Raw genomic sequence first — 22,681 nt, 5'->3', positions numbered from 1 at the left:
CAGAGACAGGATAAGCGGGGCATATCCTCCTGAAGCCTTCTCCCGCCAGGAAGCGCGCACGAGCGGCAGGAAGGCCAGGTCCAATTTGTGACGAACGAGCTCGCCGCACAGGCGTCGGAGTTCCAGCCCGGGGTCCAGGCCGGGTCCCCGTCCCGGCGGAAGGTCGCGGCGCAGTTTCAGCGGCGCCGGCTTGGGGCGCGCGCGGTCCCGGCAACCTCATGATCACCCGCGCCCCCAGGCGCAGCAGCGCGGCGGCCGTGGCGCGGCCCACGCCGCTGTTGGCCCCGGTGATCAGCACGGTCTTCCCGCGCATGAGGCCGGCGTCCGCTCCTCCGTGCAGCCGCGGGACGCTGGACCCCACGAATCGCCGGGCCGCCAGCCACAGGGCCCCTCCCAGCGCGGCCAATAGCGCCACCACGCCGGCCACTGCCATCGCCGCCCGGGCCAAGGGCCACCCGCCCCTGCACCGAACTTCCGGAAGCGCGACACCGCGCCGCGCAGGCTGAGGCAGCCACCTGTGCGCGAGGAACTCTGGGGCGCGGCCTGTTGTCCCCGAAGGGGTGGAGTGGGGCATGCTGGGACTTGTAGTTTTCCTTCTGCGGGCCCCTGATCTGGCCGCTCTGTGGGTCCTGGTGACTCCTTGAAACAGGCTCCCAGCCTGAGAGTCCTGGGTGAGCACAGCCCCCGGTTTTCACAGGGCGGGGTTCCTCCCCAAGGCAATCCCTGAGTGGTGGTGGCTTTCCCTACGTGAATGCCCAATGAATATTTTGAATTGCCAACCCGCTCTATAGGCTGGTTTACAAATCCCACACTTCATGGATGGTGTAGCGTGTTTTCCGTTAAGGGCTCCTGGGACATGTTAACCCTCCCTTCAATGTTTCACGCTCTGGAGAATTTTCCCTGCCCACTAAAGCCTAAGGAAGGGCTCTAACCCCCCCTCCCCCCACTCCACCCCCAATAAATGAGGCCATGAACTGAGCAACATGAATCAGCTGGAAATAGAATGGGCCAATGGTTGTCAAACTTTAACATCGCATCAGAATCACCCAAAGGGCTTGTAGAAACAAAAAAACAACAACAAAAACTGAAATTTTGGGGCCTGGGCACCAGAGTTAGGAACTGAATTGGTTCAAGATGGGGCCTGAGAATTTGCATGTCTAACAAGTTCCCGGCTGATTCTGATATGGTCCCTGTAGAAGGAGGCATCCTCAAATGGCCTTATTTGACACTGGCAGGAATACAGTAGGAAAATCCTGCACTTACTGTAAACATGGACTTCTGAGCAGGCCACTTCCAGCCCCCTGCATAAGACCATTAAATGCATAAATGGAACGGAAAGTGCTCTATACCCTGGAACATGCTTCAGAAATGCCAGGTTATTGCACAGAGACTCATCTCAAAGACTTGTGGCTTTAGACCAGGGGTGGGCAAACTTTTTGACTCGAGGCCCACAGTGGGTTCTTAAACTGGACCCGAGGGCCGGAACAAAAGCATGGATGGAGTGTTTGTGTGAACTAATATAAATTCAAAGTAAACATCATTACATAAAAGGGTACGGTCTTTTTTTTTTTTTTTTAGTTTTATTCATTTCAAAAGGGCCGGATCCGGCCTGCGGGCCGTAGTTTGCCCACGGCTGCCTTAGGCCCTATGAAAGTCACAGGGAATAGGGTGCTTACTTGTCTGGTGCAGAAAATTCCACTGCCCCAGCCCCCTTCTAGAATCTCCAGAGCGAGAGAGGATACTTACAATGTGAATAGTTGAAATAAATCCCTGTAAGATTTTGATAATAAAGCTCTCCTACCCTCCTTTACATTTGTGAAGGATATAACATGTAACGATAGTCACAATACAAAGAGAAAAGGGGTGGAATGGCAGAAGCAGTTTCATATGAGTGCTGAGAATGAAGCACAGGGGTGGGAAGGAGCACAATCACTGAGGATTAGACAAGGCACCAGGAACAGAAATCATGAAGGGATCGGGGCCTTTATTTCTCCTATAATGTGAAGCTCCCTGTCAAATTCTGTTAGCCTGGAACACATCTGTTTCCTCTCTCTCCTCAGTTTTATCTATTTTCTGTCCTTCAAAGCCCACCTCAGTTCTTTTCATTTCCTGACCACTGCCAGCCCATGCAGATACTTGCTTCAACCTCATCTGTGACCCTCATTTGGCACTGAGAACAAACAGCCCTCTAGTGTTGGCTATTTGAGTTTGCACATTGGACTTCCTCTATGATATTGTTAAGGTTTTAAATTTCCTCAAGGATGGGATTATTGTCTGAGTTCTCTTGTGGATTTCACATTGGGGAATGCATAGAAAACACTAGGTACTCATGAAGTGTCACGACTGGTATATTTTGGACTGGCTTACATCAAATTAGGAAGCAGATCAAAAGATGTATGCCAGCAGCATCTTCTTTAACTAGAGGCAGGGTGGAAATTGCATATGTGGGTGGGGTAAGATGGAGGTAGGAGTAGAAGGAACATGAGAGGGAGTGGGGAAGAGAGGAGAGAGACCTGCTATGTAACTGCTGTGTAGCTTAATCATAGAATTCAATGGAATGACTAATCTGTTCAGGATGGGCCATGGAATCAATAAGAACAACTCAGTTTGGAAGGTTGTATAACACAGGAAAAAAAAAATATATATATATATATAGCATTTGAAGTAAATAAGACCTGAATTTGATTCTTAGTCCTGCTATTTATTAGCTGCTGTTCTTGGACAAGCTACTTAATCTGTTTTTGCATCTTAGGCTCTTCATTGATTGAAAAGAAGGGTAACAATATGATATCACACACGTTTGATTTGATGAGAAAATGAGGTAACATGAAAATATCCAGCTTACCATGCCTTATCATGTAGTAGATTATGGTTAATAATGGTTTTGAAAACAGAACAATGATAACAATGAAAGTCCAGGACACTACGCTTCATGCCATATTTGAAGCCATGGCCAAGGCTTAATAGGGCCAAAGCCAGAGACTGCAAAAATGTTGTTCACAGGCAATAAACCCACCAAACAAGCTTCAAAAAACCTTTCTAGGAGTTTCTGTTTGGAGCTAGACTTAGATGGAAAATGCCCTGTATGAATAACCAGCTGATTTATTTCTAAATGACTCATGTGGAGTGACATTTTCATTTTGCATTGATTCAAAGGCTGTCCATAGGGGCAAAGGACTAAAAAGCTCTAACTTTCAAAAGTGTATGTAATCCTACTCTTCCCCCCTTTGAAGACCACCGTTCTATAATGATGATTTGTAACAATTTATTCTATTTACCAACATCCAAAAATGAGCAATGTGTTGTAAGACCAATTAGGCTTCTGACATAGCCTTTTAAGCATGCAAGCATTCAAGTTCTAAACTTATCCTAAAGCATCATCATCATGATTTACACACAAAGGCAGGTGCAATGGTATTCAACAGCATTGACATCTCAAAGAGACGTAGCTTGCAGGCAACTTGAAGGTTCACAATGTTTTCCAAAAAATCGAGAGAGAACCTTTCCAAATGAACTTAAGTACTGAGGTCCAATCTTCTGAAATACCTAACTAAATACCCTAGAGATCCACAAGAAGTGGCTTCTGTAATACCAGACTCACTGCTTTATTTCTCCTCCCCATCTCTAATTGTTCATTTTTGAGTAAGGCTATAAGGTACATGAGCTGTGTTGGTGCCAAATTTCTGTGCCCCTTCAATATGGAACATGTTGTCATCAAAGAAGATGTGGGGCCGTATTTTCACCAAGATGGGACCTTTGGAGGCTCCAGCAAGGAACAGGGCTTCATCTATCTCTAGCCCCCAGCGGCGAAGCGTTTTCAGCACTCGGGCACCTGAACTGGCTGCACTCCTGGCTGTAACCAGGTAGGTCCTGATAGGGCAACATAACCGTTGGTCTTTGGCATAAAACTTCTTCTGCAGTCTGCCTAATTCTTCCAGAAAGCATTTCAGGGCACCCTGTAAAAGGAACATACGTCAGAGCTGTGATCGGGTGAAGCCAATGAAGTGAATGCTGAGAAAGCAGAGGCTTATAAGAGCTTGTGAAAGGATATATGCAGTATCATGGTGCCCATGGCACAATGCTGAAATTCCTTGCATTTATGTGACTATATTTTCTTATAAGGAACCATCCTTGAATTCCTTGAATAAATGTAGGATGATCGTATAATTTATTGTCTAAATAGAGATATTTTAAGAGTGAAAGAAATTTCTACTGAAAAGTTAAACCAAGGCAACAGACATAAACTATTGATGGCAACATGGGCTATTCTAAATAAAGCTCAGTTAGTTACCAAAGCACTACTCTTTTAATTTGCTTTTTTGTGAATTTCACATTTTAATCTTATATGGTATACTTTGTTTTGTTTTGTTTCATACCTTGTTGGCTTGAATACAACCTTGTCTTACACTTTTATCTTCAATCTTTCCAAACACTTAGTTTTAGCTGTAGTACTAGGGAGCATAGAATTGGATTTTGCTATTTGATCCAATTTGAAAGTCTTGATTTTTAAAACAAACGTTGACTTTTAGGACATTTATATTTATAGGTATTACATGGTAATGGTTCTGTCTTATGACCTTTATTGTATTTTTCATGCTTAAAGATTTTAAAGGATTGTTCACTAACAAGTGTCTTTTTGGGGGTGTGTGTGTAAGTATGTATGTGTTCTAAGATTCAGGAATATTTATATTATTTTCTTCTACTGGTTACCTTTATAATTATAAATTTTTATAGTACCCCCAGTACTCTATTTTTTAAAAATCCAGGATTTATTATTTTTTTTACAACGAGAAATAGTGAAATTAGGCTACTTCTTTACCTCTTAGTTATTCTCTATTTCTTCTTCACCCATCCAGTTTTACGTATTTACACTTGCATCATTAAGGATTCTTTATTTTTTTAAACCCAGGATCTGTTATTTCTTACAATGAGAAATAATGAAATTAGGGTACTTTTTATCTCTTTTATTCTTCATCCATCCAATTTTAATTGTTTACATCAGCATTATTAAGGATTCTCAGATTTCTATTTATCAGCTTTACATTTGACGATTTGATCAGCTATTGTAGCCAAAGATATCAGCATATTTAGTCTTCCTTAGACTTTTTCCTCTGTGTTTTTCCAGCTTTCATTAGTTATATAATTCCTATATAAGTGCATGTAGTATGCACTTTCTTTTCTACTCCCTAATCCCTATGATTGTTTTAGTTTGGTTTGCTGATTAAATATAGTCCAGGCCCATGTGTGCTTTTGTGTTTCTAGTAGTCTACAGAGTAACCAAAATATGTTCTCTATGTTGTCAAGAAATCTTATGGGAATAAAATCCTTGGGAATATTGTGTATTCTCAACTGTTGACCTATTTCCTTTTTATGTGAATGAACTTTTGGCTGGATATAGAATATGTGATTTATATATTCTTTCCATATGATCTTATAAGTAGTGCTCCACTGTCTTTTCTTTAAATATATTTTACATGTTATTTTTATTTATAGTTAACAATATTATTTTGTATTAGCTTCAGGTGTACAGATAGTGGTTAGACTATCATATATTATACAAAGTGTTTACTCCAATATTTCCAGTACCACCTGGCCCTATACAAAGTTATTACAATATTATCAACTATATTTCCTATGTTGTACTTTACATCTCTGTGACAATTTTGTTACTACCAATTTGTACTTCTTAATGCTTTCACCTTTTTCACCTAGACCACTGAGCCCCTTCCCCTCTGGCAACCACCAGTTTGTTTGTTGTATCTATGAATCTATTTCAACTTTGCCCTATTCACTTATTTTGTTCTTTAGATTCCACAGTAAGTGAAATCATATGGTATTTTACTTTATCTGACTGACTTATTTCATTTAGTATAATACCCTTTAGGTCCATCTACTCTTCATTGCAAATGATAAGACTTCCTTTTTTATGGTCAAGTAATATTCTATTGTATATATGTACCACAGTTTTTTTTTTATACACTTATCTATTGATGGGCAATTGCATTGCTTCCATATCTTGGCTTTTGAAAATAATGAATAAATAATGTAATGAACTTAGGGGTGCACATATTCTTTCAAATTAGTGTTTGGTCAACTCCAAGGGCAATTTTAAATAAGGTGCCAACTCTGTGATGAAGTTAAAAATGAACATGGCCTCTCTTGTTCTGACATAGGCAAATAAACATTCCTCACACAGAAGGGGGTGTCAGTATCAAAGACACTGCATTAGTTAGGCCACAGTTAGCAAAATCACATGGGGACAATTATATAATAGTCAGGTAATTCATGAGTTAGCAAAATCACACAAAGGACACCATATAAATGCCTCATCACTGGGGGAGAGGCAAGATCAATGAAATAACTTTACTCCTAAGACCTAGGAAGATATAGGCACTGCCTTAGATTTGATGAACTAGGACAACAGAGAATGTCTCTTCCCCCTCATCTAACAAAACGTGTAATATCTGTGTGCTGAAACCTACAAAACACTGATGAATGAAATAAAAAATGGCCTAAATACACGGAGAGATATACCATGTCAATGGGCTGCAGAAAGACTTGATGTTATTAAGATAACTATTTTCCCAAGATTAAGATATAAATTCAACACAATCTCTCTCTCTCTCTCTCTCTCTCTCTCTCTCTCTCTCTCTCTCTCTCACACACACACACACACACACACAAAATGACAAGCTAATTCTTAGATCTGTATACAAATGTAAAGATATCAGAATGTCCAAAAGATATTTGGAAAATAATGTATTTGGAGGACTCATACCACCAGATCTCAAGACTTACTATACAACTATGATAATCAAGACAGTATAATATTAGTAAAAGATAGATACCTATATTAAAGGGACAGAAAGCCAGTGTTGGAGCACTTAGGATACCTATAAGCAGTGAAAATGAACCTTAACCAATATTTTGCACAAACATATAAATTAATTCAAAATAGATCATCTGAAGTTTAACATATACTTATCCTGTGACCTAGTAATCCTACTCCTAGGTATTTACCCAAGAGAAATGAGAGATAATGTTTACACAGAACCCTGTATGTAAATGCTTAAGGTGGTTGTATTTATAAATAAACTGAAAACAGCCTACATATCCGCCTAAAGGTTAATGGATAAACATAATGTGGCATATCCATAGAGCGGAATACTTCTCAGCAGTAAAAAGCAACAAGTTACTGATACATGGAATGACAGGGATGAATCTAAAATGCATTATGCTGAATAAGTCAGATTCAAAAGATTGTATTCTGTATGGTTCCATTTATATGACATCTGGAAAAGGCAAAATTATGGGGACAGAAATAAGATTAGTGGTTGGAGATAAGAGACTTAAGGATGAAGCACAGGGAATTTTGTATGTTGTGTATTTTGATTGTGGTTTCAATACTACATGTGTTTGTCAAATCTCTCTTTTTTTAAAAAAATATATTTTATTGATTTTTTACAGAGAGGAAGGGAGAGGGATAGAAAGTTAGAAACATCAATGAGAGAGAAACATCGATCAGCTGCCTCCTGCACACTCCCCACTGGGGATGTGCCCGCAACCAAGGTACATGCCCTTGACCGGAATCGAACCCGGGACCCTTGAGTCCACAGGCCAATGCTCTATCCACTGAGCCAAACTGTTAGGGCAGTCAAATATCTTAAACCACCCACTAAAAATGATGAATTTTATTGTATGTAAATTATAATTGAAAAACTGATTAACACACACACACACACACACACACACACACACACACCTGGGTGTGATTGTCAAAATGTTGAGACAATGTAGAGATCAAATCAGGAGACATTCATTACTAGTCATGATACCACATTGGAGGCTTATATGATACACTGAAAGTGGCCAGATTAATCCTTCCCAACTGTGTCGTTTGCCAAGGACCCTCAGATTTCTTTCACTTGAGACAATTGGGACACCGCCATGGCCAAACCCCATGACCAACATACTAGAAAGCCTTTGGTAGGAATCGGCCCTCATGACATTCTCATCAGTGGAACACATCTGGCAAAGCCTGGTCTTTATAGAAAATCTACCCTTTCTATGCAAAACATAGTATTTTTTTCTACTGCTTAGTGAAAGCCTGTATTAGTAATAGAAATTTGTTGGTTTTCTCAATTTCAATTGTTTAATGGGAAAAATGATTTAAAACATGCAAAATGTATCTGATAAATACAAAATCTAAAAAATTTGCTTTACCTGGGATGAGAAAATGGTATTTTTAGATCATTTTGTAGTAATTCTTTTTTTTTAAAGTGTGTGTGTGTGTGTGTGTGTGCTTTTTTTTTGGAGCTCTTCCACATTTCAATAATAGTTAATGGATAATATAAAATGGGCTGTGAATTTTAGCAAAGCAGATATATATAAAATATCACAAATGATTTTCCTTGCAACAGTAAACTTTTTTAACACTGAACAACTTCATAGCATGAGAACAAGTCTTCCAAAGTGGCTATTTAGGAAGAGCCTATAAAGTTAAACACACACACACACACACACACACACACACACACACTCACACACACATAGTTTAAATAAACCTTGCTGTAACATAAGGTTAGTTAGTAAAACTTTTCAGCTTTCAGTTTGCTATTCACAGTTTTATAAATGTAATAAAATATAATAAACTGTATCTTCACTTCAAGAAGAGCTGAGAAAAAGAGGCCAATTAAATTTCTTGGTAAGATTCATAGATAAAAACTGAATGGTCCATTAGTTCAGTTTGGAGAATATTTTAGTTCTTCAAATTTCCTTTGGTTCAGAAGTTTGGTTCATTTCAGACTGTGGCTTTAACACTTTCACTTCAGTTTATGGATTGGTTCCAAAAAAAGGTCATATTCAGTTTCAGATTGATTAGGTTTTCATAGTTCGCACTTATTTGAGGCTCATTCTTTGATCCAACTCAAGCTGTCAGTTTGGCAGATTTTCTCAATTAAGCAATGCCTTTATTGAGTTTGAGGTTACGGAGAGAGAGGTTCAACAAATGTTTACTGACCTACTGGAAATGACCTTACTAGTTTGAGAACCTGTTTTGTAGAAATGGCTTATTGGTAAGCCACAATGCCTCTGTTACTCATAATTTGGAGGGTGAAGTCATTATCATAAGATCATAGAAACATTTCCAAAAGGCTAGATAAAAGAATGTTAAAAAAAAGTCAAAATAGGAGTTAACAAAAGAAAGGGAGAAAATGGCAAAGGATCAGAACTGAGGAGTGGCTGCCTAAAGTACTCTGCAAGCCATCACAATGAACAAATAATGCTATCTATTGGAAAATAGGGGGCTCAAAGTTAATTAGAGCTCCTTGAACCCACCTGAACAATAGGCTTAGTCTCACATTGTGTTTCATGTTGAAAGAATTTCTCCAGCCCGTCCTTGGTAGGATATTCCAGCTCATCGGAGAAGAGGATGGAGTCTCCATCAAAAGCCACACGGAGCTGTGAGTCACAGTAAGACATGTCTTTCCCTCCGTCAAACATTGTTGCAGAGGCGATCCCTGGAAGACCATGGGGACGGGTTATACTACTCTCAGGGCCATGAGATTTCGTTTCTACCATTAAAAAAATAATAAGCCCTCCCAGACCTTGCATTTCCCCTCTAACTATTATTCCCCGATGACTGAGCTCCTCTTCACAACCACACATCTCGAAACAGTTGTCCATGCACTGCATTTTTATAAGGGATGGAAAAGTGTAAAATGGATGCAAGATGATCACTGAGGATGTCCACCTCCAGGAAGGTCAAAGCTCTAAAAGGCGAACGTAAGGGCTGCCACTTGCAGAAACATCTTATGCCCAACAAGGGCATAAACCGCATAGTCATATGGGAAGCCCAATGGAAGTAAGCACTAGCACAAACCTCTCTATTAACTACTGGGATAAAACCAAGCCTCTACCTTCTTGCAGTGCTTCTTGTACTTTTTCACAGTCCGCAGAAAGATAGAAGTTGGTAAGATAGGCCTTCAAATAGCCAACGGGGCTTTTTCCACCGGTCAGACAGAAGCGGTCAATTAGTAAGCCTGTTATTGGGCGAGAAAGATTTTGTGAGGTCAGAGTCTAAAGACAATATAGCTACTGTAAATGCAAGTGAGAGTTACCTTAGGAATAAGTGAGTGCCCACTGAGGTTTTAGAATTTCCTTCTGAGTACCAATATGGGAAAATGAAAATTACCTTCTTAGCATGAGCATCCTATATAATAAAGATGTAATATGCAAATTGACCCTCACTCCCTCACTCCATCATAAGATGGCTGCACCCACAGCAGAGGCAGGGTTCCCATAACACAAGGTGGCTGCACCCACAGCGGAGGCGGGGTTCACGTAACTAGCCATAACGAGCGATCAGCAGGGACCTGAGGCTGTGTGGCTCCAGGCTGGGGTGGGGGATGTGAGGCTGTACCCCCCTGCCCAGTGGGGCTTAACGGGGGACTTTGGGCTGTGCCCCCCCCACTGGCGGGGCTTGACAGGGGACCTCAGGCTGTGCCCCCCCCCCCCACCTTGGCACTGGGCTGGGGGACCTGAGGGTGCGTCAGGGGACCTGAGGCTGCATCCCCCACCCAGCGGGGCTTGACGGGGGGACCTGAGGCTGTGCCCCTTGCCCAGCAGGGCTTGACGAGGGTGGGGCCGGCCTGGTCTGGATCTCATCCAATGGGGGTGGGGCCGGCCAGGTCTGGGTATCATGTGATTTCAAGGCACGCACAGGTGGGCAGGGACTTGACTCTGGGTCCCACAGCACACTCCAGACTCTGACAGGAGGAAGATTTTCATATACATTTTACTAATTTTCTTTCATCTCTGACATTTCTATTATAGAGAAAGGGCAAATAGCAATATTAAAATATTTCTTCTAATTAATTCCCTTTTAATGTGCACGAATTTTGTGCACCGGACCACTAGTTTTATATGATAGTTGATGTGTTTGATGCATAACAATTTATGAAGTCCATCCACATTGACCTTGCCAATTTAGTCTCACAATAACTGGCAGGCATTATTACCTTCATTACAGAAAAGGACACCAAAACCTAAAAGCTTGTCTAAACCCACTGGTTCCTGTTGACTCTTGTCTTTCAACTGCAGCCTCCTGACTTGTTGCAAGGGCCAGTTAAAGTGTGATTCTATTTTAAGTACCGTTTCTACCTTTCTTCAGTAACAATACAATAGTAATAAAAAGTTGTGCTAGGAACTGAACAATTTTTTAAAAACATCAACAAAAGGTTTGAAATTGTCTCTATTTCCTGACTTGGAAGCTTAAATGGAATTAATAACAGACTAAACACTAATATACCACCAAATGTCTTTTAAATCAACAACAATTTAAAAAAGTACTAGATGTTGTTGAGAGGTTTGTAAAATAAGCATCCAAGTTCACTATGGATGACAGTATCCATTGGTACAAGCTATCTAAAAAGTAATTTGACAAAATATATCAAGCACTTCTAATAGGTTTATTCATTTTGACCTAAGATTGCATTTTGGGGGACTTTATTTTAAGGGATTAATCTGAAACTCTGATAAAGATTTATGTAGAAATGTTTTGGTGAAGGATTATTTAAAAAAGCAAAACATGGTTAAATAACATGTGAATAATTAAGTAAAGTGTAACATGCATAGAAGATATTTACCCATTCAGAGTGTTTGTAGATAGGTGATACACTGGGCAGCTGCATGTAACAAAAAGCAGTATTTTGAGTCTAACACCTATATGGACCTAGAGAGTAGATAGGGTCCTTCAACAGTTGAGTGCAAGTGTTTGTTGTGGTATTAACAAAATGCTCTCACTTTTACACGTAAGCCAGCACTGGGCAAACGTGACACAAAACTGTACCCTACAAATCCTTAATTATATTGATTTAATGAACAGAAATTATGTGGTGGCACTGGGGCTTTAGAAATCCCTAGAACGTTGTTCCTTATTTCAAAGAGACAGTTCACTGAGGAGCCAGGCTTGTAAACAGATAATTATAAAATAACAAAGACCTAGCAGAGAGGTATACAAATGGCCTTCAGCACCCGTAGAAGACAAGTGACTAACTCTTTTTCCAGGTGACAGGTTGTTAATCCATGAACAAGGCTGCATGAGAAGATTGGGCTCAATCAGTTAATTTGCAGATTTAATCAGTGAATAACGATGCTTTTTTATGCTACTACATTTGTAGGCTCAGTGTGATGAGGGATAGAGAGACATAACTCCCTACTAAGTCACCAAATAGCTGCACTTTATTGAGTAACTAATCTATGCCAGTCCTCTATGCTAAAACTTTTACATACATTATTTTCATGTCCTAACACGATGAAAGCTGCATTTTTGAAAGGCAAACATTTTTTAAAGTATGTAGTTAGATTAATACAATTTATAACTTGTAATATATCTTGATTATTTATACGTATGCCCAATTTCAACCAAGCATTTAAATATGCCAAATTTATACCTTATTTTGGCTTGACATCCCCATAAAACTGATGTCATTTAGAAAATAGGCTAAAGTCCCCAAATAAGAAGTCAGGTAATTCCATAACAGGAAGAAGGGGACTTTTCCCTTAAAGTCTCCAGCACACTGATGGAAATACTCTGAAGAGACGTTTGATGTGTGGGGAGAACAGCCAGGGAAAATCAGAGTTTAAGAGTGGAAAGGCAAGGTGAGAACCTTTAAACCTTTCACATGTATCTGCGGTGAGCAAGAAGTTTGATCACACAGTGAAAGCCTCTGGGATGACGGCTCCTTGAAGTCAGGTTCAGAAGTGAAGAACATAAAACAGAAATGCATCGCAGGACCTGGGATTAAGACTTTGAAATTCACACTTGACAAGTTAAGTCCAGAGCTTTGGGCCCAACTCTGTGCTGAAGTTAAAAATGAACATGGCCTCTCTTGTTCTGACATAGGCAAATAAACATTCCTCACGCAGAAGGGGGTGTCAGTATCAAAGACACTGCATTAGTTAGGCCACAGTTAGCAAAATCACATGGCCTCTCTCTTCCAGAGCAGCGAGCCGCGCTTCCACATGGTATTTATTTTACTTACCATAGTGATTGACGCTGTTTATAAGCCGCACTCCCACTTGGGCATGGTTATTAGTCATCAGTACAATATCAAATAATTCGTGTTCTTCAGGATACAGATCACGGAGTCTAGCATTGACATGCTGCAGGGCCTGCAGGTTACAAACATGAGCGTGTGTGTATAAGAGGGCCAGGCAAGGCGGGCACTGGAGAGAAGGGATCTTATCCATGTCAAATTCAAGCTTTGAAGACACTTCACTGAGAGTTAGGGCTCCTTGTAGGTGAGGTTATGTCATTCATTCCTGCACTTTATGCCTCTCACACATAGGACTTCAGTTAATGATTAGTGAATCTATAGATATTTGTTGAAATTGTTAATTTGGTCTACTAGCATTATCTCTGTTGGGTAGGCAAAGAGAAGGATTAGGCTAGCCCTTTTATAACTCTATTTTTGTTTTGTAAAGGCTACCTTTCTTGATCATCTGATCATTATTTTATTACTTTTCAATTATAATTCACATTCAGTATCATTTTATACCAGCACAGTGGTCAGACAATTATATAATTTCAGAAGTGATCCCCCCATAATTCTAGTACCTTCCTTGGCACCATACATATGTATTACAATATTAATGACTACATTCCCTATGCTGTACTTTCCATCTCCGTGAATATTTTGTAATTACCAATTCATACTTCTTTTAATCCCTTTTTTACCCAGCCCCCCCCCATACCCATCCCCTCTAGCAACCCTTAATTTGTTCTCTGTATCTATTTATTTTTTGTTTTATTCATTTATTTTGTTCTTTAGATTGCTCATGTAAGTGAAATCATAGCATTTGTCTTTTTCTGTCTGACTTATTTCACTTAGCATGATACTTTATAGTCCATCCATGTTTTTGCAAATGGTAAGATTTCAGTTTTTTTATAGCCAAGTAACATTCCATGGTATATATGTACCACATCTACTTTATCTAATTGACTATTTATGGGCACTTGGGTTGATGATTACTTTTTTATTGTGAAAAATATAGAATACTTCATGAATTTGCATAGTTAACCTTGCACAGGGGCCATGTTAATGGTCTGTACTGTTCCAATTGTAGTGTATGTGTTGCCAAAGACCACTTTCTCTCTTTTTAAGCAGGAGACTTAAGAATAGGTATGTGGTTTCCTCCCATGCCCCATGCATACTTTCTACTTACAGCTGTGGAGATGTAGCTTGTTTCTGCCTGGTTATGATGCTACTGTGCAATATTTGTTGAAGTTATATAGGGATCACAGTTAAAGCGCTATATGTTTCTGTATAAATGTAGATAACTTGACTTCATTAAAATCATGCCCCTAAGTGCCAAGAACATCTTGATTTTTTAAAAATATGCTAGGTTTGGGGCAAAAGCAGCAAGAGTGAATTTCATCTCATTTTAAGGAGGCGTTTTATTCTACTAGTGCTTGGAATTGTAAATTCGTCATTTTTTCTGGCTACCGCTCCTTCCGAGGAGGGAACAGGTCTCCTGATTAGGACTCTACTTAGGAAAGCGCAGCATCTCAGATCTGGGGCCGACCCTCCCTCAATGGTCTGGGAGCCTCTGTGAATGCAGAAACCGGACTAGGGTCAACTCCAAGGGCAAGAACAACAAAGGTGGGTTAGGGATTGTGAGGGAACCTGGAGGAGATCCCCAGGGCCGGCCTGGGTCCTCCCCATACCTTGACGAAGCGGAAGGCGGGCCCAGGGGTCAGGATGACGTTCTCGTTGCAGAGCTGGTACTCCATGTACTTTTCCAGACCCTCCTCCTCGTAGATTTTCCTGCCGTCCACCATGTTGAACAGAGCCCGGGACGACACAGCGATGGTGAGGGCGTGCTTGGGTTTGGCCTGCAGACAGAGGTGCCAGTGGGGGGCAGTCACACAGATGGGAAGGGGTCAGGAATAGGACTCATCCCAGGGCAGGGGAGGGGGGGTGGGGAGGAAAACAGATGGGCCTTTGCTTGGGGCACTGGGATGCTAGAAACAGCTAAGGCCTGGACCCTCCTCCCCCTGCTCCCCCTCCCACCCCCTACTCCCTACACCATCACCAACACCACCACCACCACTGAGGCTGCAGGAGGGGGGCTTGGGATGCATTTGGACTTCCCTCCAGCTTGGAGAGGAGAGAGGAGAGATGCTGGGAGGGGCGTGGGCTCTGGGGCTGCGCAGAGGGGCGCCCAGGGTACCAGGGTCTGCAGGCTCTGCTCACCGGCCGGGGGCGTGAGCAGCCCGGGTTCTTCTCATACAGTGTCCTCACTGATGACCAGTAGGCCTCCTCGTCCTCATTATCCTCCTCCCGCGGCCGGCCCAGGTCAACTATATAGTCGTGGTCCTGAGAGTTGTAGCTCCTGCGCTGAGAATAGGGCTTCCACTCCAAGGGGGGCGTGCGTGGACAATCCCGATGCAGCGAGTCCCGGGAATCCCGATCCCGATCCCGATCCCGATCTCGATCCCGATCCCGATCTCGATCCCGATCCCGATCTCGATCCCGATCCCGATCCCGATCCCGAATCATGCTGTGCCCCCAGTGGTCATGGTGCTCATGAATCTTGATGCTCCGCATGGATGAGGGCAGAGACTGAGGCATGGACTGGGCTGGGACGGGGGCTGGGGCTGGGGCTGAGGCTCGGGCTCCGGTGGGGTAGGGGGACAGGAGTCCACAGGCGGGGGTGGCGTGCGCAGCACGGGCGTCGTGGGCGGGGAGGGGAGCCCGGACAGCTCGTGCTGGGACAGTTCGTGCTGGGACTCTTGCTGGCTGTGGGAGGCGGTGGAGGAAGTCCGGGAGGCAGTGGAGCTTGTGGGGCCCTGGAGCAAGAGAATGGGCGTCTGAGTTCCACATGCGTCTGGGATCCCGGCCCCCCGATCCAGCAGGAGGCAAGGAGCTGTCCCCTGGCCTCTGGTCCTTCCCTAGCCTTTCACTGGCTCCTGGTTCACCCCAGCTCTTCTAAGTGGGGCTTCAAGGGGCTTAGCCATTTCAAGGCTCCAGATATTAGCCGTTTCTGTTAAATGGATATGGACACAGTCAGCTTTCATTGACCCCATTCCCCCATCACTCCTTTTATTTATTTTTTAGTAGCTGGGGCACAGGCTCTCTTTCTTACCCTCAGCAGATGGCACACCCTTTGTAAAGTTCTGTCATTGGACTTCTGTATGTATACCTGCCCAGTCAGAGACTTCCGGGCAAGCCCGAGTAAGGGGTCTTACTTGCCACCGCCTCCATCTGTGAGCTCCAGTTAACCCCATGAGCACCTAGACCAGATATCCCCCCCCCCCCCCGCAAAGACTCTACAGAGCACCTTGGAGACATCTCTTTGTACATTTGCCCCGTGACTAAGGCAGTGATCGCTGGAGGGCTGCCAGGCTGGGTAGCCCAGTGTCTCCCTTTTGCCTGCAGGGCTGTGTGTATCTGCGGAGCTCCGGAGAGAGTACCCTTCCCAAGTAGGAAGGAACCATTCTAGAGACAGCACTCCTTTACTAGGGTGTGCAATAAATCATTGAGCATCCATACAGTATTTCTGTTTTTATGAAGGTTTCACATATTTTGAAAGGCGTTTTCTTGGTTAGATTATTGAGCCGGTCCGCACAGAGCTAGATGGATTGATGGGAAGACAAGTTTTCCCAGTGGCTGGATCTATGCCACCCTCTCTCTACAACCAAGGACTTAATCTCAAAATTAACTTTTTCTTCTTATGTGGCCAGGCTTACGTAAGGGCCCAGAGCACTACACAATCTAAGACTCTTCAACATTTTATCTTCATTGTTGACCTTTCCAACCTTTGTTCTTACTCGTGACTACTCAACAGTTTCGTGGAAGGAAGAAAAGTAGGAAGGGAGAAACCTAGAGCGGAATCATTTCAGTGTAAATGATTAAAGATATAGTGACCTTGGATTTTAATCTAGCTCTGTTAGCATTATTAATGTGAAATCTTAGGCAAGTTATTCTGTGCGTGTGTGTGTGTGTTTTCAGCTGTAAAATAGGGCTTACGGGGGGCAGGGGAGTGTGAAGTACATAGAACAGGGGCTGGCACATAGAAAACATCAACAATTTTTAGCCATCATCATCAGTATTATCATTACTGTTGTTACTATTATGCTATCATGCACTCCATCCTTCATCCCTATCTCTACCTTAAGACTGGTGGTCTTGCTTCTGGCTTCCTCTGCTGATGGGACTCTGGAGGATAGATTCCGTGAACTTCCAGACCACTGGCTTCGCACGACGTACCCTCGAGACTCTGTCTTTGGCAATACTTCTTGTGATCCCTTTTGAGGAGAGAAGAGATCCAGGGCTGTAATATGCCACCACCCAATCCTCCCATGCTTGTGCCTACAGAATAGCCATGTCCAGCTAAACATAGCAAACCCCATTGAGAAGATCGCTGGCCACTATGACCCTTAATTCAATCTGGCCCAGTCCTCACTTCACTGAGGATCAATGAAGTGGAGATATATCTGGAAGAGCATCCAAAAGCAAGACACAAATCTGACATCTCATCTTTTTTCACCTGTCACTCTTCAATGGTCATTCGTAGAGTTGACCATTTTTTCTCCCTTTCCCCACACATCTTCCCTTAAGAATAAGCCCATGAACAGATGCTAAAAAGACATATTCCCATTTCTGACCAGACTACAAAGATGAGGGCAGCTGGTTCCTAAACAAGGCTGTGATGGGGCTCCACAGTGTAAGAGGGAATAGAGCACTCTAGCATTCCCTCTGAGCAGAACAACACTGAAGGAGCCCATGGAGAGGCAAGGGGAAGAGTTCCTATGTCCCATTTCCTTCCCCTCACCCAGCCTGACTGTGGCTCCCCTACAAAATCAGTAGTTTGATCTCTGCTCACCCTGCTCATGGTGACCTGCTGGCCCTGTTTCCAAAACAGGCACATGTGAATATAAATACGTATTGTGCGGCAGGGGCCAAGAAGGACTGTTCCCTCAGCTGCCCTAAGGCAGTGTCTACACGACAGATGAGGACGCATGGGGCAACATCTCAGCCAGTGATGCGGATTGATTGCATGCCTCATCTGAAAGATTGTGCAGAAAATAGTCAATGCGATGGCCAGACTCCCCTGCCCTCCCTGATTTGAACAAAGACCAGTCTCCTCCCAAAGGCTGAGCAGAGGAGACGGCTGTGGTTTCTACACCATATTTTTCTGTGGGAACATGGGGATGTGTACTGTAGGGAAGGCAGGGACCAGCTTCTCCTAGCTTTTCCTTAACCTCTCCATGAGGGACATTAGATAATCCCTTAAACAAACCTCAATAGCTCAGTCTCTCAGAACTCCCTTACCCCGAATATTTCTATTATGCTTTCTGCTTTTTTATTCTCTTATCAACTATAAAAAAAGTCAGCTCACCGGAGTGCTGAGACGAATTGATTTTTCAGATTCCCGTCTTTTCTCTGTTTCTAGACTCTCTTTTGAGTATTTCGTTGCAGAATCATTCTTAATATAGAAACAAAGAATGTTTATTAATTTTAATCTCAAGGGCATTAGAAACCTGGGGCTTGGGGACAAAGGATAAATTAAAATTAGCATTCATCTCTTTGCTAATCAAATTTTTATATATATATAAAGTTTGACATTTTTTGCCCTGTTCGGCTAAGCATGAGTAAAAACAATTCAAAGAACTATATCATTTTTAAGGTAGAAATTCGGTGGTTTATCGGTTCAAGGCATAAGGCATTTATTATTTAAAAATTGTAATATGGGCCCGAGCTGGTTTGGCTCAGTGGATAGAGTGTCAGCCTGCCGACCAAAGGGTGCCAGGTTCAATTCCAGTCAAGCACAAGTGCCTGGGTTTCGGGCTCCATCCACAGTAGGGGGCATGCAGGAGGCAGCCAATCAATGATTCTCAGCATTGACGTTTCTAGCTCTCTCTCTCCCTCTCCCTTCCTCTCTGAAGTCAATAAAAATATTTTTTTAAAAACTGTAGTGTGGGATATTCTGTGGGAGAATCATACAGGGGTCAGCAACTGTGTTTTCACCTCTTACAACTAACATGAGCATATACTCCCTAAGTGCTGATTTATCGGATTGACTTACACTTTATACTTTAATCTCCTTTTTCTCCCCTTTTATCATTTACTTTTCCCTCCATTTTCCCTCCACGTAGTAGGGAAATAATTTGATAATTTCATCTGAAATAATTCCATAATTTCAGAGAAGCCCCAGAGGTCAATGATGGCTGGATATCTAACTTTCCTTGACTCTTTGGCAGGACTCTAGGATGTTTAATTCGCTCACCTTCTTTTTCTGTTTCAGAGATGTTTGACTCATTTCTTTAACTATTGAAATTATTTTGCTGTTATGCAGGTGTTCATCTCCCCATCGCCATTTTCTGTTTCTTCTGTTGCTCAGTCTAGGCGTGCATAGAATGTCAAATTTATGACATCACATGTGACTCCATAGTAACAAACTGACTGTGAATACATGACTATAAAATGTTATTTATTCATATTTGAGTATATCCACTCATAATCATTGTCTGGGTCTTTAGAAATTGATCTTTAAACATCCAGATATTTAATATGTAGCAATATTAATATTACTACTTCCTTTTTAAATATCTTTTAGCATTACTATATCACTCAGCACATCAATCCCATATATGGCTGTATATTTTCTGGTACTGTCAAAATCAGTGACAAACTCATTTGTGGACCCAATCATTTATTATTGTTCATCCTGACAGAGTTTGGAGAACTTTCTGCAAATATAGAGACGATTTTTGCCAGCTGAGAATTAGTTCTAGATTTGGTGGTTAGACTTCAGTTTAGCTTTAGTGTTTGGTATTTCTTTCACAGCAAGACCATTTTTGTTTCACAAGGTCAAAGCATGTTCCCTCTGGCCAGACAGTGTGGTAGAATGATACTTACACTGTCTGTCCTGCTTAAACATTTAAGCACACATATGTCCCTCTTGTGTACACGCAGAGAAGCATATGTAAAGTCCAGCCCCCAGCTTGGGTGTATAGGCTCCAATAATATTCTTCTAGTTCTGATTTTATCTTCACCCAAGTTCCATGCCAACCTGAGTTGGTCAAATTATCATGGATTGAGATAGATTTCTGGCCTGTCTTCATTGGAGTTGAAGCTTAGTTTGGATATCAGGAGAGGTTTTAGGCAGCCTCAATCAAAGTCCTCTAAGGGGTCTTCTAGAGAGTAAAACATGCAGGTTCCAGGTTACACCGCCTGGGTTTCAATCCTTTCACGTCCCATATCTCACCTCGATCCTCAGCAGGTTGTTTAATTCTCATAAGTCTCAATTTCCTCATAGGATGGAGATAATAATGGTATCAACATCAAATGATAGCTGTGACAATTGAAATAGTATGAAGTACTTAAGACAGTGGTTGGCAGGCATAAGTCTTTAATCAATGTTAGCTATTACTTTTATTCATATTTTTGCCACAGCTATACTATAGAGTTCAAAGAGAAAAATCTTTAATTTAATCCCCATTGCAATCTAGGAACAGAATTTTAAAATTACTTATTATTTGTGTACTTCTATAACCAATCAAGTGTCAGTTTAATGATTCTTTCCATAGTGTTATGACAGAGCAAGAGGGCAGGCACTAGAGCAGCATTTGGGAACAAAAGCTGGAGAGCTCTGAGACTCAAGTTCTACAAATTAGAACAGGAAGGTTTTACAGAGATGAGGGCTTGAAAGAGCATTTGATTTCTGACTGGTCCTTCCAGCCTATACCCACAATCAGCTTTTGCTTTTGGTCTCTTCCATGTAATTCAGCATTTATATGCTCAGTAAGTTCCTTGATTATTGGTCTTCTCCCATCACACACGACCTAGAATAGAATATGAGACTAATGACTATTTTGAATTATTTTATGTATTGAGATATAAATATATAACTAATTATTTCATTCAAAATGATATGAGTGACATTAAAGAATGATTTGTATGTTTTTTTTCAGATTTCCTTATTTGTTTTTTAAAATTATTTTCTAATTCTTAACTATTGAGCATGGAAAACTTCATATACATGCAGGCAACTTTATTAGTCAAGGTTCTCCAGAGAAACAGAACCAATAAAATATCTATCTATCATCTATCTATCTATCTATCTGTCTATCTACCTACCTACCTACCTATCTATCTGGATTTATATATAGGTATGTAGATATATAGGCATATAAAAAAAGATTTATTATGGGAATTGGTTAATGTGATTATGAAGGGTGAGAAGTCTCACAGTATGTCATCTACAAGCTGGAGAACCAGGAAAGTTAATGGTGTAATTCAGTCTGAATCTGAAGTCCAGAAAACCAACCGGGATAATGGTATAAGTCCCAGTCTGAAGGTCAAAGGCCTGAGAACCTGAGGGGATGTTGGTTTAAGTCCTGGAGTCTGAAGGACCATGTGCCAGGAGCTCTGATGTTCCAGGGCAGGAGGAGAAGAAGGATGTCTCTTCAAGAAGAGAGAGAGTTTTCCCTCCCTCCAACTTGTTTGTTCTACTTGGATCCTCAAGAGATTGGATGATGCCTGCCCACACTGGTGAGAGCAACCTTCTTTATTTAGTTTACTGATTCAAATGCTAATCTCTTCCAGAAGCACCCTCGTAGACACACACAGGAATAAACTGTTACCAGCCATCTGGGTGTCCCTTAGCATAGTCCAGTTGACACATAAAATTAACCATCACAGCAGTGTATTTTTTGTTTGGCTTAGACTCTTCTCTACATGAGTTCAACCTCGGTAATAAAGACAAGATGCAACACAATTGTGACCTTTTCGTGCAGCCTTTCCAAGTCACCAAAAATTGGTTTTGATAATGAAATTATCTTTGTCAGTTCTGGTTGTGGATAATTTTTTTTAAAGGAGTTCCATAAAAGGAACTTAAAAGGCATTTTGGAATACCACAAACATGGGTACATCTAAGTGAGCACTCTCCATCCATTTTGAAAACTATTTTTGATTCTTGCCATGGTTACTAAGAGGAATATACCCATTCCCTTGGCAGTGTTAAGAGGAATATTGTAATTTGTGGGACATGGTGTACATGCAGATACTCTTGCCAAAAGCTGATAAGTGGCAATTCCTTGTCCAAAATGTTGTCTGGAGGCTGATGTGCATGTACCTAGGCTCTGCCCAGTGGCGTTTATGTCAGCATTCTGCTTATGTAGGTCAAGGTGGCAAAGTACAAAATCTGGGAAGGCTATCCAGAGGGGAGAGTATGCCATTCAGAATTCACCAGTAAAGACCAGTTGTGTGGAAGTTCATATTTCTCGACTTGGTCCATTTTGATTACCCACATGACTCAGCCGTTACTGCGGATTCAGAGGGCCAGAGAGCTGTGTGTGTGGGACCCTGGAGTGAATGTGTTTGATGGATTAGAAAATAAAATAAAAGTAGACGCTTGTGATTTAGAAAATAATTTTTGAAAAAAATTCTGAGGTGAGTCTTAAAGGTAATAAAGGTCTATAAAAATATAAGGCCTTGAAAATAGCAGTGCCAATTAATTTCTGTGTAGACGAAGGCTCTGAGCTTTAATCCTCCCATCTGTAAACTAGGAATTAAATATACTACACATTGAACAATTTTGTTATAAAACTTGAATAAAATCATGCAACTAAAAGGACATAGCACAATTTACAGTAAGTTTTTAATACCACATA

At 41.7% G+C, this 22,681-nt stretch overlaps 1 protein-coding gene and 1 non-coding gene across 2 annotated transcripts in view; both read right to left on the bottom strand.

Moving 5' to 3' along the window:
• Nucleotides 1-19,326, bottom strand: part of LOC102427533 (cytosolic 5'-nucleotidase 1B) — a 23,626-nt gene extending 4,300 nt beyond the window's left edge. The window contains exons 1-10 of the mRNA XM_014458380.1: nucleotides 19,294-19,326; nucleotides 18,406-18,492; nucleotides 17,153-17,311; nucleotides 15,675-15,853; nucleotides 15,553-15,621; nucleotides 15,258-15,477; nucleotides 14,729-14,896; nucleotides 13,044-13,173; nucleotides 9,918-10,040; nucleotides 9,337-9,518 (exon numbers count right to left, since the gene is read on the bottom strand). Of these exons, the coding sequence (XP_014313866.1) occupies nucleotides 9,337-9,518; nucleotides 9,918-10,040; nucleotides 13,044-13,173; nucleotides 14,729-14,896; nucleotides 15,258-15,477; nucleotides 15,553-15,621; nucleotides 15,675-15,853; nucleotides 17,153-17,311; nucleotides 18,406-18,492; nucleotides 19,294-19,326 (1,350 nt within the window). The remainder of the gene's footprint in view (nucleotides 1-9,336; nucleotides 9,519-9,917; nucleotides 10,041-13,043; nucleotides 13,174-14,728; nucleotides 14,897-15,257; nucleotides 15,478-15,552; nucleotides 15,622-15,674; nucleotides 15,854-17,152; nucleotides 17,312-18,405; nucleotides 18,493-19,293) is intronic.
• Nucleotides 14,046-14,149, bottom strand: LOC111826670. Its single transcript, XR_002830030.1, has one exon. It is a non-coding gene; the product is annotated as a U6 spliceosomal RNA (small nuclear RNA).
• Nucleotides 19,327-22,681: the final 3,355 nt, after the last annotated feature.

This window comes from Myotis lucifugus, unplaced genomic scaffold (genome assembly GCF_000147115.1).
Source record: "Myotis lucifugus unplaced genomic scaffold, Myoluc2.0 scaffold_94, whole genome shotgun sequence".
Taxonomy (NCBI): Eukaryota; Metazoa; Chordata; class Mammalia; order Chiroptera; family Vespertilionidae; genus Myotis; species Myotis lucifugus.
This window is presented reverse-complemented; position numbering and strand designations above follow the sequence as displayed.